General features: G+C 41.4%; 3 protein-coding genes across 5 annotated transcripts; 2 read left to right on the forward strand and 1 right to left on the reverse strand.

The window, feature by feature from the left end:
- Nucleotides 1–1,000: 1,000 nt before the first annotated feature.
- tcta (T cell leukemia translocation altered) lies at nucleotides 1,001–3,862 on the forward strand. Its single transcript, XM_012873295.3, has 3 exons — nucleotides 1,001–1,367; nucleotides 1,463–1,514; nucleotides 1,721–3,862. Exons 1-3 carry the CDS (start codon nucleotides 1,157–1,159, stop codon nucleotides 1,761–1,763), a joined length of 306 nt encoding a protein of 101 aa, XP_012728749.1. The 5' UTR covers nucleotides 1,001–1,156; the 3' UTR covers nucleotides 1,764–3,862.
- A 1,377-nt stretch (nucleotides 3,863–5,239) lies between these two features.
- glyctk (glycerate kinase) lies at nucleotides 5,240–9,770 on the reverse strand. Of its 3 annotated transcripts, none has more exons than XM_012873286.3 (5): nucleotides 9,529–9,770; nucleotides 7,485–7,856; nucleotides 6,610–6,761; nucleotides 6,350–6,525; nucleotides 5,240–6,258 (listed from the first exon to the last, which is right to left on the reverse strand). In XM_012873286.3, exons 2-5 carry the CDS (start codon nucleotides 7,838–7,840, stop codon nucleotides 5,368–5,370), a joined length of 1,575 nt encoding a protein of 524 aa, XP_012728740.2. In that variant the 5' UTR covers nucleotides 7,841–7,856; nucleotides 9,529–9,770; the 3' UTR covers nucleotides 5,240–5,367. The 3 variants fall into 3 exon arrangements, with proteins under 3 accessions (XP_012728740.2, XP_021177603.2, XP_021177604.2); XM_021321928.2 differs by lacking the exon at nucleotides 9,529–9,770 and adding an exon at nucleotides 8,368–8,655; XM_021321929.2 differs by lacking the exon at nucleotides 9,529–9,770 and adding an exon at nucleotides 8,341–8,401.
- An 83-nt stretch (nucleotides 9,771–9,853) lies between these two features.
- wdr82 (WD repeat domain 82) lies at nucleotides 9,854–15,971 on the forward strand. The gene is made up of 9 exons (XM_012873293.3): nucleotides 9,854–10,215; nucleotides 12,876–12,973; nucleotides 13,323–13,389; nucleotides 13,473–13,572; nucleotides 13,713–13,829; nucleotides 13,907–14,062; nucleotides 14,206–14,275; nucleotides 15,218–15,360; nucleotides 15,790–15,971. Exons 1-9 carry the CDS (start codon nucleotides 10,055–10,057, stop codon nucleotides 15,817–15,819), a joined length of 942 nt encoding a protein of 313 aa, XP_012728747.1. The 5' UTR covers nucleotides 9,854–10,054; the 3' UTR covers nucleotides 15,820–15,971.
- Nucleotides 15,972–16,283: the final 312 nt, after the last annotated feature.

Here is a 16,283-nt window from a genome sequence, read left to right on the forward strand (position 1 = left end):
ATATGTAGTCTGTCCGGTCTTATGCTGTGATACTCTCATACATAAAGCACAGTTATATACGTATCTTCTTTCGCAAATGCATAAATTTGACTTGCATATATTATATTAATAATAAATTGTTTCATAGTATATTTTCAGTTGCTTCTGAAAACTATAAGCAGCATTTTGTTTGATGTTTTGTGGGAGTGAGTTCCATTTCTGCATTGCTCAAAACATCACTGCATGCTGGCTAAAACTTGTTTTTACATTTATGGCAGAGTGAAACAGTCTAACTGTGTGCCTTGTTCAGTAATCATGGATATTTTTGCCAAATGGTCCTGTTTGGTAAAACAGAAATGGTGTTTTCACTGTAATTATGTTATTGCGAAAGTTTATTAGTGCATAAAACCCTCTGTCCTTCACCAATAACCCGGAAAGCTGGTTATGCATTTTAGCAACATTTGTCCTAATACTACATTGTTAAGCCACACATGTTGCATGATTTTGCCCCAGCTGTAATTTTTTTTTATATTGCTTAATGACGCATTGGACCACACAACAGAGCAATAATCCAAACGTGACAATACTAAAGTTTGAATGACATAATGGGTTTGTTTGTTTAGTTAGATATTCTGAACATCTTTTGATTACAGACAATCTACTACCCATTTTTGAGACAACGCTCAGGATATGTTTATCCCAAGAGAGTTTACTTTCTATGAAAATTCCTAGGAGCTTCGCCTCCTCCACTTGTTCAACAGCTGCACTCTTTATGCGGAGATCCAGATGAGGTTTGGCTCTCAGAAAATGACCTGTCCCAGTGACAATGCTCATTGTTTTTGAAAATGGTCAGAAAAATATTTCTATGCATGTAATGAATCTATGTCATATAAATGAGTGTCACCTTTTGAAGGAAATGACTGAAATGATTAAACTTTACTGTGACGCACCTGAGAACACAGTTCAATCCTGGGTCCGGTAGGTGGCAGTACTGCGCCTTTACGTCGCCAACAAAACAACAACTAAAAACCACAGAAGAAGAATCTTCCTCTATGTAAACAACGCTGACAATGGAGGGACAGGCTGGTAATATGTCCTAACCAGAGGGATGTCTTCAAAGTGAGCAAACATAGGGCCGACCCCGCTTCTTTAGGCATTAACCTTAAAAGCGGCCAGCATGGAGGAGTCATGGGACTTTGAGTTCCTTTCCCGCATCGCTGACGGCTGCCTGTCGTTCCTCTCCGAGTTCGTGGACGACTGGCTCGCCAACGACATGAGGGTCTCCATTTTCAAAATCCTGCTCAGCTGGCTGATCTTCAGCCTCGTCGCGATCCACTTCGCGTGGAAGGTCTACGGGAGCACAGTGAACGACATGTATTACCGACAAGGTGGGTGTTATCCGCCCCGCGGAGGGACGCCTTTGCTTCTTCACTCCATGCTAGCCACGTTAGCATATGCTAACTGCGTCTGTGTTTACCTGCAGGGGCTGGACAGAACGGAGGAACCCCCGAGGCAGCGGCTCACCTCAGCGGATGGTGGGTTTCCGATGCTTGAATCGCGCTACTGTCTGTATAAAAAAAGCTTTATTTTAATAATCTATATTAGTCTTTCTTTTCATTTGTTTCCATGGTGATGGCCCGATCTAACGTGGGGTCGAACGCCTAATTGTTCCGATGTTAAAGCCCGCATATGTTACGTTGTTGTTGTTGTTGTTTTAAAGGATTTTTCTGTCATCTTGTAGGGAGAGTAAAGCTGGAGATCCTCTGAAGAGCCACCGGGATTAAGAGGACATCTGGGCTGGATGTTTCCACGTCAGAGATGCTGAATGAACAGGAGCATTTTTGATTATTTTGTGGATATGAACAGCTATCAGGTTTTTTTTTTTTCCAGCACTGGTTTCTCTGCAGGACACGTTCTCCGCTGGAAGGAATCAAATCAATTGTGTTGTCAGAGTGGATCACTTGTGGTTTGAGTTAGTGCCATATTCATAAAACATATTTTATGAATATGTTTGGGATTAGTGGAGCTGGATGAGCAGTGACGGTATATGCTGTGTGTAAATAGTTATGGCAAGAATACTACGAAGCAAAAGATGTGTGTGGCCAGTTTTATTTATACAATTTGATAAATAAATTCTCCTGTGTAAATCATTGTTTTATTGTGTTTAACAACCGTCCAGATTTTTACTCTCTTGCAACTTACTCTGTTTCACGTTTTGTTGCGTCACGACAAACCTCTATGTATGCTATTAGAATCTCATATAACATAAATGAGTGTGTAGTTACAAACGTGAAGGAAAAAAAAAAAAAAATATATATATATATATATATTGACAAAATTTCTGCCTCCCTGAGCCAGAACTTTCTAAAGTCCTCATTTGGTGCAGATATGGCTGGTTATGTCTCCTCCAGCTCCGTCAATCTAAAGAAGAAATTTTTACTCATTATTCTTGGTAAAATAGTTTAAGTTCAGTCTAACTGGATGGAAAGCATCCATGAGCATCAATTTAAAGTGTTTTCAAAGATTCTGAATTAGATTTATGCCTGGACTTTGACTGGGCCATTCTAACACATCCATATGTTTTGACCTGTATTTGCGTCCATACGTCTTCCCATTGACTGAGCAGCTTTCCTGTCCACGCTGAAGAAAAGCATCCCCACAACATGATGCTGCCACCGCCATGTTTCAATACATGGATATTATGGTCATGTGTATTGTTAGATTTCTACCACATGGAGCATTTTCTATGTTAATTAACTATAATCTCGTCTGACCTGTGCACCTTCTTGATGTTGGTCATGTCCTCTGTGTGACTTGTGGAAAACTTTAAACTGGACTTAGTCCAGTTTAAAGTCTTGCAACTCTGATTAAAAGCAGATTTGCAGAGGACACAGGGGATTGTTGTCCTGTCCAGGTTGTTTTATAACCTAATGTAGGAATGGAAGATATTGGGGAAAAAAGCATATCAATAGAAATCATATTGATCAATATCGATAGTTATTAACAAATTCAAAACGTATATTTTAACTGCAGCCCTGGCCATTTTATGCTGTTGCTTAGCAACCTATTTTTAGATACAGAACACGAACACTGAATTCAAACTTGAACCTTTATTGAACAAACTTTTTCCGAAAGGTTTTTAAAAGATAAAAAAGTGATCTCTGAACTCTGATGGTGACGGAGCATTCCTGGGTCTGCGTTGTGATTGTTTGGGAAGATATAATGACATGTCTAGAATGGAAAAGGAAGGAAAACTTTTTATTGACCCTTTTTTTCTCCCATTGATGTACGCCTATCGATCAAAATTGAATTATCATCCAGCCCTAACCTAACGCTGTGTTGCTTGATCTTCATGATGCTTTTTGTTCACTGATTTTCTCTAACAAACATCTGAGGCCTTCAGAGAACCGTTGGATTTAGACTGAGAGTAAAGAATTCAGAGGTGGATTGGATCCTATTAACTAATGAGATGACTTCTAAAAAAATTGTTTGCACTGGATTTTATTTAGAAGTATCAAAGCAAAGATGCCTGAATACAGTCACTTAAATCTTCAGATGTTTACTATTTAAACAAATTTCAAAGCATTCATTCTTTTTTTTCACTGTATGATTTTGCACTGCTTGGTATTTGTGACATACAATTCCAATAAAATACACAGGTATTATAATATGAAAGAAATTGAAGATGATAAAGTGGAGTAAATATTTTTGCATGGCACTGTATGTAAATAGTTGAATGCCATTATAAATGCTACAGCTTGCATTAAATTAGTGAAGTGTTGTTGTTTTTTTACCCAGTCTTACAAGGCAGTTCAATGGCCAAAGTTCCCAACCTGATCAAAACAAAAAGTGTTTGGCAAAATATTAAACAAGTGCACAACCATGCTTGCCCCATTTTTTGTAACACAAAATGGCAAATATCCCCACAGACCAGCAAATTTTGGAGTCCTGCTGCTCATTGGGCTGTAAACCTGGAGGAGATCTATTCAGCGTCCAAGGTTATCTGTCCAATTTAAACTTAAAGAAGACAAAATACTGACAACAATTATTCAAACTAAGATCAAACCAAGAGATGTATTTGAGAAAAAAACATTAGTGCCATGTTAGAATTTGTTGTTAATGATAAGAAGAGGTCAAATTATATTTCAGTCCTTTAATGTACCATCTTGCTGTCAGCTATCAAATATAAAATCGGTTTACTGTGACATTAACAAGGAAAAAACTGTAAACATTTTGAAGCATCCAATGGTGCAGCACAAGTTTTATTGTAAAAAAGAATGTCATATCCATATTTAAGTATCGTTCTCTTTTTTTAGTTATGTTAAAAATATATTGCATGTAGTTTTTTAAATTAAATCTTTATATGGTGAATCAGTTGAGTTCATTTTTGAAATTCACAACAGAAATGTAATCTCCAGAAATCATACAAGACACGGGCCAAATTCATAACTAGATATATAGAACCCAATTCAGTCCAAATTCTACTAAAATCTGACGATTTAATTCAAAAACAATTATAGGCGTACAGACAGATTTAAATCGCCTTACATACACTCCAACTGAGCTGTAATTCTGATACAATTCAAATGAATGATGGCATTTGGTGGAAAATAACCTAAGGAAGGCTGGCTGTTTGTATTCAGTCCATTTTGCAGCAATCCCTCCTTCTGAGCAAGCGTGTGGCGCCGGCAGAGAGGAGCATGGGGGTTACAAGAGCTGGGAATTGAAATAAAAATAAAAACTTTCAGCAAGCCTATATTTTGAATTCCAGGTTTGTCACTGTTTATTTACCTAAAAACCTGTTCATTTCCATGAATTGCGTTGGTGAAGATTCTCAGTCATCCAGGTCATGATTCCATGAGTTACTATTAAATCTCATAATTCCCTCCTGAAAGTTTCCAGTTTGAAAAATTCCTGTAATTGAACGACCCTAGGAAAGGCTCTCTTTGAACGGGAATACACCTAGAGGAGAACCGGACTCAGTTTGAGCTCCAACTGGTTACTCCATGACTGTCAAATTTAAAAAACTCCCTACACTGCAAAAACAAAACTAAAAATAAGTCAAATATTCTTGAAATCAGTGTATCAGTCCTTGATTTGAGCAGGTAAATAAGATGGTATGCCAATTGAATGAGATATTTTGCACTTAAAATAGGAACAACTCATCTCTATCATCTTATTTCAGGTGCAGTATATGTAATTATCTTAGTTTAGGGCTCAAAATACTCATTCCATTGGCAGATAATCTTATTTAGCTGCTTAAATCAAGGATAAATGCACTAATTTCAAGACAATTTGTCTTATTTTTAGTTCCGTTTTTGCAGTGTATGAAACCTCTCATATCTATAAATCGATCTACTGATTATGTTACAGTGGTTTGCTTTCCTATTAACTTATTTTAATGGGAATTGCCGGGATAAGTAGCACGTGTACGTCCATGACATTGGTGCAGGTCAGGCCGGGCACGAGTAAACGCCGTGCAGCTGACAGACGAGAAAAGAAGGTATAAGAGTCATTGTTACTGAGGAAGCTGTCGACGTCTAACCCCTGCGCTCGAGCTTCGTCGTACAGTCCCCCGTCGGTCACGGCGCCCGCGGCTTCCGTGGGTCCGTCCTGACCGTCGGTGCCCCCGCTCAAAAACACGGGCCCCTGAGGCGGGAGCTCCAGGCCCCTCAGCTCCAGTCCCACGCGCAGACTCAGCTCCTGGTTTCGACCACCTCGCCCCTTGCCCGTCAGCTCCACGGTGGGCTCCCCTCCGGCTAACAGACACGTGGCGCCCCACCCCTCCGCGCGCCCTTCGCCCAACACCTGCATGGTTCGGCACAGGTCCCAGCTCTCCGCGCCCACCTCCGGCCCGAGCCGCAGCACTTCGGCTGCGATCTCCGGCGGCGGCTCCTCGCGGGAGCAGGCGAAGCGCGCCAGGAGGCCGTACAGTCTGGAGACCAGCCGCACGTCGCCGCACACTCCCGGCGAAAGCACGACAGGACGGAAACCCAGCTCCCGGGCACGCCGGCCGGCGCACGTGAGCGCCACGGTGTTAGAGCCGATCACGACATTGACGGCCTCTCCGGACGAACCCGAGTCCTCCTCGTTCTCTTTCCAACGGGGACCCTGTCTCGCGAGGACTTCCTTTACCGAAGCCGGCATGGAGTTGAGAAGCTTGTATTGTTCAAGGATGGACAAGACCTCCTCTGGCCACACCTCGCATGTCACCGTTGGTCCACTTGCTATCAGATCAATCGGGTCCCCGATCACGTCAGACAGCGTGAGCGAAACCACCTTTGATGAAATGATTAGAGGATCCCTGATCAGAAATATGCTCTTTTTTTTCCCAACAAAAATACATCTTTGTACAATTGCTGGGAGTTACCTGTGCCGGGTGAGCGTGGTGCGCAAGCCCTCCACCCTTCAACAAAGAGAGGGCTCGACGTACTTTGTTAAGCTCTTGGATGGTGGCACCAGCGGCAGCAAGCCTGCGGGTGACATCAAGCTTCTCCTGCAGCGAGACTGGAGGTATCGGTGCTGGTAACAGCGCAGAGCCTCCACCTAGACACAAACAGGCCTGCTGTTTGAGGGGTAGAACAAACGGGCATGACCCTTAGAGAGAACTTTGTGAGTTTTTTTTTTTACCTGATATTAACACAAGCAGCAAATCTTTCTCTGTCAATTCACTGGCTAACTGCTTGATCCCTTCAGCCGCCTTCTGAGAATCATCATCTGGCAGGTTGTGCTTGGCTCCCTCCATGACTTTGATCCGACTGTCTTCCTTTAGCAACAGATGGCTGTGGTAGATATAGAGCATAAAATGTAAACATGTTGATATTCTTAGTAGCATTTTAGGTGGCTTACGGTATTCTAAAAAGTATTTGCTGAACATCTTCCAACACAAAGGGGCACAGAATTGTGAAGTGAAGGAAACTTGCATTAAAAATTAGCCGCAATTCGGATTTTCTTCAACGACAGCCCTGTATTAAAGTCTATGGGCCATTCTAACAATAGATTATCATCCGTGTTTATTTCCACTGGAAGGTTAATCTTCACCCCAGCCTCAGATTTGAAGAGATCACAACTAATAGCTGTGTTGTTAACAGATGCTTTCACGTGGGCTGTGGATTTCTGCAGCTCCTCCACGGTTTCAGAGAAACCTTCCAACTGAGATTAAATTGACTCATTAGGGGACTTATAAAAGATTCAAACCGCCTGGACAGGTGGTTGGATTTGATTTAACGGTATCAGTAAAGAGAAGTCAACGCAAATGCACGTAGGTTTCTGATTTCTAATAGTAAAGAAAATTACAAATTCACAATTTTTATCATTTGAAATCATTCCAAAAAAGTTGGTAGAAAAGTAAAAAAAAAAAAAAATTCACCATCATTTGAAATCACAATGCTAAACATTTTTGGATGGAAAAAAAAGTTGGTGGTTGTGATTTTGCAAAATATATTAAAAAAAAACCAGTAAGAGCGCTTTTGCAGGGCACTGTCGACTGAACATCATCTACGTACCTTTTTCCATGCTGCCGTAGCGTCTGCTGTATCCCATGAGGCACGCTGATGACTCCTCTGACTAAATGGTCGCCCAGAATCCGCTCTACCTCCGCAGCCATCCCCAGAACGGCTTTCCCGAAGCCCACGAGGTGCAGGTTGTGTCTGAGTGGGAACCTGCGTCCGTCAATAATGACGGAATCATCCTGCCGCTCTATGCTCTGCCTGACCACACGGTCCGGCTGAACAGCTTCCACTGCGGCTCTGAAGATCTCCCGTGCCCGCGAGTCCATGGACATTTTGCAGAAGGTCGGGTTCCCTCTGCCCAGGAGGGCCAGAATAGGCGGAGGCCGGAACAAGGAAAGGATGCGAGCCATTGACACCTCAACTGCTCTGAGGAATTGATACATCAAGATGTGCTGAGTTAGAAAATCCTGTTTTCTATATTATACATATGGGTAATTTAGGAAGATTATACCTGATATCATGTGCATCTAAAATGTAAAACCCAACATACAAACTATGCAAAGTTTTATATAAGAGGGTTATTTGTAAAAAATAAAATAAAAAAAGGGTAAACTGATTTCAAAACATCCATTATTGTAAAAGTTAACACACAAATTTGAAAACAAATTCCCACAGATTTATGGCATAGTTCAATCTCTTCCTCTACATCTTAGCAAATCAAAACGTGCAACATGCTGTGCGTAGTTAAACTCACACACAAAAGGACGTTTCATGTGCTTTAGCTGACATTTTAGTTTATACGGTATAGATAAAATTGAGGTACGCTTAGTAGATTAATTTGTGTTTAAACAAACAGAAGATGTACTTTAATTATTGTATTTATTATACAAACTCAGTGGCTATGTCTCACTTCAAATCTGGTATTAAGTCAGCCTACCTGCTTGGGTTGTGTACGGCGATTACAGCCTGCAGATTCCTGCTGCAGCCTGTTGTGTGTGTTCCTGCTCTGCAGTGAAGCCAAAATCTAACCAAACAGTAACTGGAGTTGTTTAAACTGTGTTTAATGATTAACTTAAGGGATCGCTGCCCCTGTGAACTTGCATTTCAGCTATCCATTTATCTCCTTTTATTATTTGCACAGCCTAGGAAATTATAGATATAATGGATTAGTCAAACTAAATAATTTATCTTACACACTGGAAATAATTTGTTTTAATCACTAGTATGCTTTAAGGAGGAATGGGATTTAATGTGGCACCATTGTTGGTGCCAGATGGGCTTGTCTGAGTATTTCAGAAACTGCTGACCTCCTGGGATTGTCATCTACAACAGAAGAGAAGAGGTATACAGACTGCCATCTATAAAACCCAGAAGCAGATGGGCTACAGCAGCAGAAGATTGCACCAGGTGCCCCACCTGTCAGCTGAAAATAGAAAACCGATGCTAAAGTTCGCCAAGGTTTGCCAAAATTGGAATCTTGATTTCAGCTGCCAGATCTAGATGGTAAGGGCACAATTTGGCAGAAACAACCCGAACGCATGGATTCATCCTGCCTTGTGTCCACGGCTCTAATTGGTGGTGGTGGTATGATGGTGTGTGGTGGGTGTTTTTTTTTTTTTTTTTTGACACACTTTGAGCACCTTAGTACCAATTTGCACAAAAACTACCTGAGAATTACCGACCTGATCCATTCTTTTTATGACCACAGAGTACTTATTCCCAGCAAGATTATGAACCATGTCACAAAGCGCAAACTGGTTTCTTTAGCATGACAATGACTTCAGTGTGTATTTTTGAAATGTTTTCAGTTGAATGTGTGCCACAAAGAATTAAGGTGGTTTTATAAGAAAAAAAATCCTGAAAAAGCTCCAACCCAGTACCAGCTCTCCTTTGCCAGTGAGTGTGTATATTAGGCATACAGATCAAGCACATCATTATTAATCATAACAGAACAGATACTGGAAATATAATTGCAAATCTAATTTTTTTTTTTTTTTACTATTATTGTTCTAAACTACTACCGTTATTTTATACTGTGTTCAAGCCATTCAACAGAAAGACAAAAACAAGCAGAGCAGCAGTTATAAATGATTCATACCTTAGGCTTAGAGTTTTCTTTCTGTGGGGTCAAAAGTCCACCGTGGGGTTTCTCCATGATCATGTTTGTTTTGCTGCGGCTGCAAAATTGCGACAGAAAGCGACTCGCTGTCCTTATTTATGACACACACACAACGTGACAGACATTTGGCACATTTGAAACTAAGCCGTAAAAACGGCACACTGTGTGGTTATTCGAGTATTAAAAATGTGCCATTGATGTTGTTTACGGTCCTACGCAAGTCTCGCGATAAAAGACGGCGTCGGACCACTGCGCCTGTCAGGTGACGACTGACGTGGCGAAGGCGGTGCAGTTCGTCCCTCCCTCTGCCGTGGACTCAAACCACCCTAGGCGGGATTCCGTCGCCGTTTTTTTGGGGAAGCTTTCTCGTTTTTCCCCCTTATAAGATTTTTTTTAGCACCACTGTTGCTCACATATCTTCGTATAATCCCCACAACTGTGACGCTTGAGTCGATTTAAAGCGAAACGAGGGCCAGCTTCCCCTCGGACACCAGGACGGGCCACCATGAAGCTAACGGACAATGTGCTTCGGAGCTTTAGGGTTGCTAAGGTGTTCCGAGAGAACACGGACAAAATTAACTGCTTTGACTTCTGCTCAAACGGGGAAGCAATCATTTCCAGCAGCGACGACGACTCGCTGGTCCTTTACGACTGCCAGGAGGGAAAGTAAGAGTGGTTTGTTTTCGGTTTAGGCTCCAGTTTTACCTTCATGCTAGCTGCTAGCTGTGCTAGCCGCGGAGGCCTTCGCTGCGTAGGGCGACGCAGCGAGAGCTGTAAAATAAATAAGCGATGGTTAAATACCGGCCCAGTATTAATTCTGTTATATTTTTTAAAAGCTGCGTGCTATAAATTTTTTATCTTTAGATTATTTTTTTTACAAGCAAAACATTTTAATGGAGAATTTTATTACTGTTTAATTAAGTGGGAGGCAAGACCTACATGGAGAAAAGGCTATTTACCTTTAGCCAATATGTCAAGAGTTTATAGTAAATCCTATAATTAGGACCACAAACCATCTGCTGCAACTAGTCAATTTTTAAATAGCTTGATATTAAATATTTGCTCTAACTGCCGCCATTTCCCCTTTTGATTTAAAAGGGAACAACTGTCCAGCACAACATAGTTGCCATGTAATGTTAACTTAGCAGCTTTTTAGTGGTCATCTGACAACTTTAATGCGATTTAAACGGGATTTAGTTACGAATACCAGGGTGTTCAAGTGGAAAGGTCCAGATCTTTAACTTAACTTGCTCAAGTACTGATAATTTTCACTTTCCAGGCACAAGTTTGAACTTGTAGATCAACACCAAGTAGTGAATCATTGTGAGCTGGAGGAGAGAGAGAGGATTCATTGGTTTTCAAAATATACACAGACAAAAAATCTGGAAGCCCCCTTTACTGACACCCCGAAATAAAGTCCAGTGCAACCGATTTGCTTTCTTAATTCACCTATTTTAGTAAGTAGAATCCACATGTGGGCGCTTTGATCCCAGTATAAATTGAGCTGCTCTGTGAGAGCTTCAACAAATGGCATTATGAAGACCAAGGAACACAGCAGGCAGCTCACGGATAAGGTCGATGAAGAGCTTAAATCTGTGCCCCAAGCTTTGACGTGACTTAGCAATATCATCTATCATTCAAAAATAGAGTATGGCACGACTTTTTCTCCTTTCCATGTAACCCTACCAAGACGTGGTCCTCCACCTATACTGACAGATTGGGGAAGGGGAGGTTTAATTGGGAAAGCACCCAAGAGCTCTGGATGAGCTGCAGATATTTACAGCTCAGGTGGAGGAAAAGTGTGTTGGAAGAAGTTGCTATAAATAATACATCTATTGTCCAATAATGGGGGAATTTGGCATTGACAGTGGCAAAACCAGTTACACACGAGATTAGCAATGAAAAACCGAGCTAATATGAAGTTAAGTTTGAGAGCAACAGAAGAACACTTAGCAGAAATGAAAGTACTGCACAATTATGGGTAATATGGAATATTCAGATTAAAAATGCAATATTCAAGTTAAACAGGAAATACAGCAGCTGAGAAAAAACATGCAATGTGCCTGATAGTACAAGCAACATCTCGGGGTGGGGGAGCTAAAGATGAGGCCTAAGCTAAACCTTTTGACCTGCATGTAGCAGAAATGAACACTGGGCGCACATTAAAGCCATCATAATGTAGTTCAATATAATCAATCATGTTATACAGATTGGTCAAAAATTTCCTATATAAGGGAACCAGTTGATTGCATCAAAGTCCCGACAAGCAGCATTCACTCCTGGAGAAGCGTAGAGCTACAGGGAGAGTCGTCTGCATTGTACATGGCTTTGCAGCAATCCCTCATACTGAGCAAGCATGAAGCGACAGTGGAAAGAAAAACTCCCCTTTAACAGGAAGGAAAAACCTCCAGCAGAAGCGGGCTCAGTATGAACGGTCACCTGGTTCGACCGACTGGGGTTACAGAAGACAGAACAGAGACACAACAAGAGAGACAAAAAAGCACACATTGATCCAGTAATCTGTTCTACATTAGATGGTAAAAGTGGGTGATCTGTCTTCCCTGGATGATGTCACAGTTAACAGAACATCAGACCAGGTGTACCTACTATGAAGAAAAAAGAAAGAGAGCAAAAAGACAAGTAATTGGCCAAAGAGTTTAGACGGGAACGGAGGTTCTCCTTCCAGCAGGACAACGAAACAAACTGGATCAGTGGAGTGGTTTAGAGCCGGTCAAGGTCAAGACCTAAATCCATTTCAGAATCGGTGGCACGGCTTAAAAGCTGATGTTGTTAGATGTTCCTCGTGTTCAATGGCTCAAAATGACATTAGATGTTAGAGCAAGCCGCTATGGACAAAACTATCGCTTTTCATCCTTTTCACTTTTGATATTTATCACGAAACATCTTGATATTAAAGGTCTAGTAGTTTCAAAGAGAACTACTACAAATCCCCTCTTCCAGCCAGGTTCATCAACACTGCCGTTGGAGATCTGCTCTCATTCTTTCACGAAATGCCGAATTAATGCTGACCCCACACATTTTTTGAAGTGTTTTTGTTACTTGATGCTTCGGGCTGGTGGGGACAGCAGCAAAGTGCGGGCTCAAGGCGCTCTGGACGTGACGCTCTTTATAGATTTTAGGTTGTTGGAAAAGAAGAACAATCAATCCCTTTCCTTTAACTCTAGTTATCTGCTGCGTTTCACTCCGGTCTGAACCCTGTAAGGTCGTCGAATGAATCGAAAAAGTGTTCAGCTGCTAATTGCTATTGATTCATTTATTTTGATTGCATTTTTTATTTTATTTTTTTCGCCCCTCGTTTATGACAGACCCAAAAGGACTCTCTACAGTAAAAAGTATGGAGTGGACCTGATCAGGTACACGCATGCTGCAAACACAGTGGTCTACAGTTCCAACAAAATCGACGGTATGTATCATATGATAAAGTTTGTTTTGGTGCAGGAATTTTCCCTTTTGCCTTCCGCTCTGTAGCGTCGTTGGCTGTTATATTGTGTCGGGATGCGAACCCCTGATGTTTGCTGTGGCGTAGCGGCTCGTCGCGCTGCTCGCTGTTGGCTGAGGTAGTTGTTTGTACAGTTTGAGGGTCTGTGATTCTACCCCATACAGGAGCTAACTGTACAAGGGACTGCCTTGCCTACGGTTGAGTGTAATCTTCAGAGGAGCCTGTGAATCTGTGCGTTTGTTCTGTTTTCACTGCATGAAATAATCTCATCTTGGTCCGTCCGTGTCACTTATTTTTGTTCTTTTCCTTTAAGACACCATCCGGTATTTGTCTCTTCACGACAACAAATACATCCGCTACTTTCCCGGACACAACAAAAGGTGAGGTTTGCTGTTTTGCTTCCGTGAAAGGTTTATGCTTGAAGTCGCCGTGCCTTCATGTTTCCTCTGTGTGTTGTGATTAGAGTGACTTCTCTGTCCATGTCTCCTGTGGACGACACCTTTATTTCCGGCTCGTTAGACAAAACCATCAGGCTGTGGGATCTGCGCTCACCCAACTGCCAGGTTGGTACTTAGGTGGAATTTATCTGAATTTTGCATTTTTTTGTCGGAAATAAATCAGTGATTTTCAGTTCTCTGAAGGTTTGCACCAAAAAAAAAAAAAAAAACTGAAGCAGAATTTCCTGTAATCGTTGCAATTTTAGGGCTTGATGCACCTTCAGGGAAAGCCTGTGTGCTCCTTTGACCCAGAGGGTCTGATTTTCGCCGCTGGGATAAACTCAGAGATGGTTAAACTCTATGATCTGCGGTCGTTTGATAAGGTAAGGGGAAGACGATGTTTTTCTGTTTGTCAGAGAGAAGTTTGATACTCAACGAGAACGAAATCTCTCACCAACAGGGTCCCTTTGCAACTTTCAAGCTCCAGTACGACCGGACCTGTGAGTGGACTGGACTCAAGTTCAGCAACGACGGGAAACTCATCCTCCTTTCAACCAACGGCGGCGCCCTCCGCATCCTGGACGCTTTTAAGGGGGCAGTGCTGCATTCTTTTGGGGTAAGAGTTAGTAAAAGTCTGTAAAAAAAAAAACGAAGCTACTAAAGGAACAAATCATAAAACGTTTTGTTTTTATTGTTTTCTTTACGTTGATGTCCGGGTGAAATAGTTTGGCTCATTGCTGCCGGGGTTTCTGTCCACAGGGCTACAACAACAGCAAAGGCGTAACCCTGGAGGCTTCTTTCACTCCAGATTCTCAGTTTGTCATGATCGGTAAGTTCAGGGAAAACGTGCGTTTGTCGGGCACATAATGGTTAAAAATAGATTATTTAACGCTGTATGCCGTGGTTTAAATTAGCAGTGTAACAAAATAAGATTTTCTTAATTTAGGATAAAAAAAATTCAGCCTTCAGATGAGATTTAGTCAGATTTTATTACATCGTTTCTTTACCTCGCAGTATGATGTAAAGACATTAAAAAGGATCGATAAATCTTCGCCTTTGCTTTGGATCATGTCACAATCTAAGACTTCCTGGTTCTTCAGCAGCTGCCAGGAGGTTTTAGCTTTATTTAGAGATTTTGTGTTCATTCAGTTTCAATCCAACAACAAATGAAAACAAAGATGGAAAGTTTCTGCTGGGTCCATGGCGGAGGAAACGGTAGTTAGTCAGGCTATTCATAATTAATAAGATAATTCCTGTATTTTCAGGACTTGCCTGACAGTCACTGATCAGAGCTGATCAATGGGAAGCTGCCAGGTTTCTTGGTGCTTTGCCAACATTTTTTGATTTTTACTCATTTTTGGGCGAGAGGCAGAGAAGCAGAGACACACTGGACAAACAACCATCCACACACAAATACACATCTAAGCAATTTAGAGCAACCAGTAACAGTAACCCTACCGTTGATGTTTCTGCACTGTGGGAGGAAGCCGGAGTACCCGGAGAGAACCCACGCATGCACAAGGGGAACAAAAGCAGGCATAAAGAACCCAGAACCTTCTTAATCCTAATAAATACGGCTAACAACTGCACCACCGTGCTTCCTGTGGCGAGATCTGGCTTTTTAAAAACGCATGTATAGGGAAATTAGGCTAATTATTGCTAAATATTATATGTTCAAGCTCAGAGTGGTGGAGGCGTGAAAAAGGACGCTTCTGCTTTTCAAATCTTGTTAATATACGTTGAACTCTAATCTCGGACTGATGTGTCCTAGGCTCCGAAGACGGAAAGATCCACGTGTGGAACGCTGAAAGCGGCATGAAGGTGGCGTTGCTAGACGGGAAGCACACGGGCCCCATCACCTGTCTGCAGTTCAATCCAAAGTTCATGACGTTTGCCAGCGCCTGCTCCAACATGGTGAGAGAAACGTCATTCCTCTAAATGTTTTCTCAGCCGTAGCCATTAGATAAACTGATGAATAATTTAATGGGAAATGTGGACAGTTACATTTATAGGTTTTGTTGACTTCTATAATTGGGGCTTTCATATACTGTTTTTGATTAATTTCAGTCTCTGTGGAAATTAAAATATGACACAAACACACGTTTGCACGCAGCTATTTTTTCCCCCTAAGATGTGGAAAACCTATTTTCAAAAGAAACTGGGATGCAGTTTCCTATTAAAGCCAAATTTAGAGCCAATTAGGTTTATGACCTAATTCCAGTAGAAATATGCGTTAAGTGTTTTTTTCCCCTGCCTCTGCGTGCAGACATAAACACTCAAGTCTTAATCCGTAAACAAGTTATGGCTGAAGTGATTTAAATGTTGGTGAATTAAATCTTTCAGGCGTTCTGGCTGCCGACCATCGATGACTGAGGAGAAGATTCAGGCTGAGCCGCAGGAGCCGCTGACCAGCAGGGGGCAGCGTGAACATCAAACCAAACTCAAATTGTAAATAAGCAGTTGTAGAAATGAAACGTTTTTTGGTTTTTTTTGTATTTAAAATTAAAAACATTTTTTTGTAAAAATGACAGATCTGACAATTTTTATTTTTTATTTTTGTACCAATGTCTTGTTGTCTGTGGTGTTTCTGACTATTTAAAGTGATGCCTATTGAAATAATGTAGTTATGTCCCTTTTATGAATTATATTGGTTTTAGATATTTGGAGGGGGAAAATCATTTTTGGGTCAAAAATTATTAATTAAAGATTTAGGACAATTGAATTTAATGTAGTTCAGTATAAGCGTGGTTTTAATATTTTTTTTTTCCCTTAGTGAGCTTAGAGGCCAGAGTTATGTTGAAACCTAATGTGACCAGAGGTTTTATGAGAGCATAAAC

The sequence above is a fragment of the Fundulus heteroclitus genome, chromosome 20, assembly GCF_011125445.2.
Source record: "Fundulus heteroclitus isolate FHET01 chromosome 20, MU-UCD_Fhet_4.1, whole genome shotgun sequence".
Lineage (NCBI taxonomy): Eukaryota > Metazoa > Chordata > Actinopteri > Cyprinodontiformes > Fundulidae > Fundulus > Fundulus heteroclitus.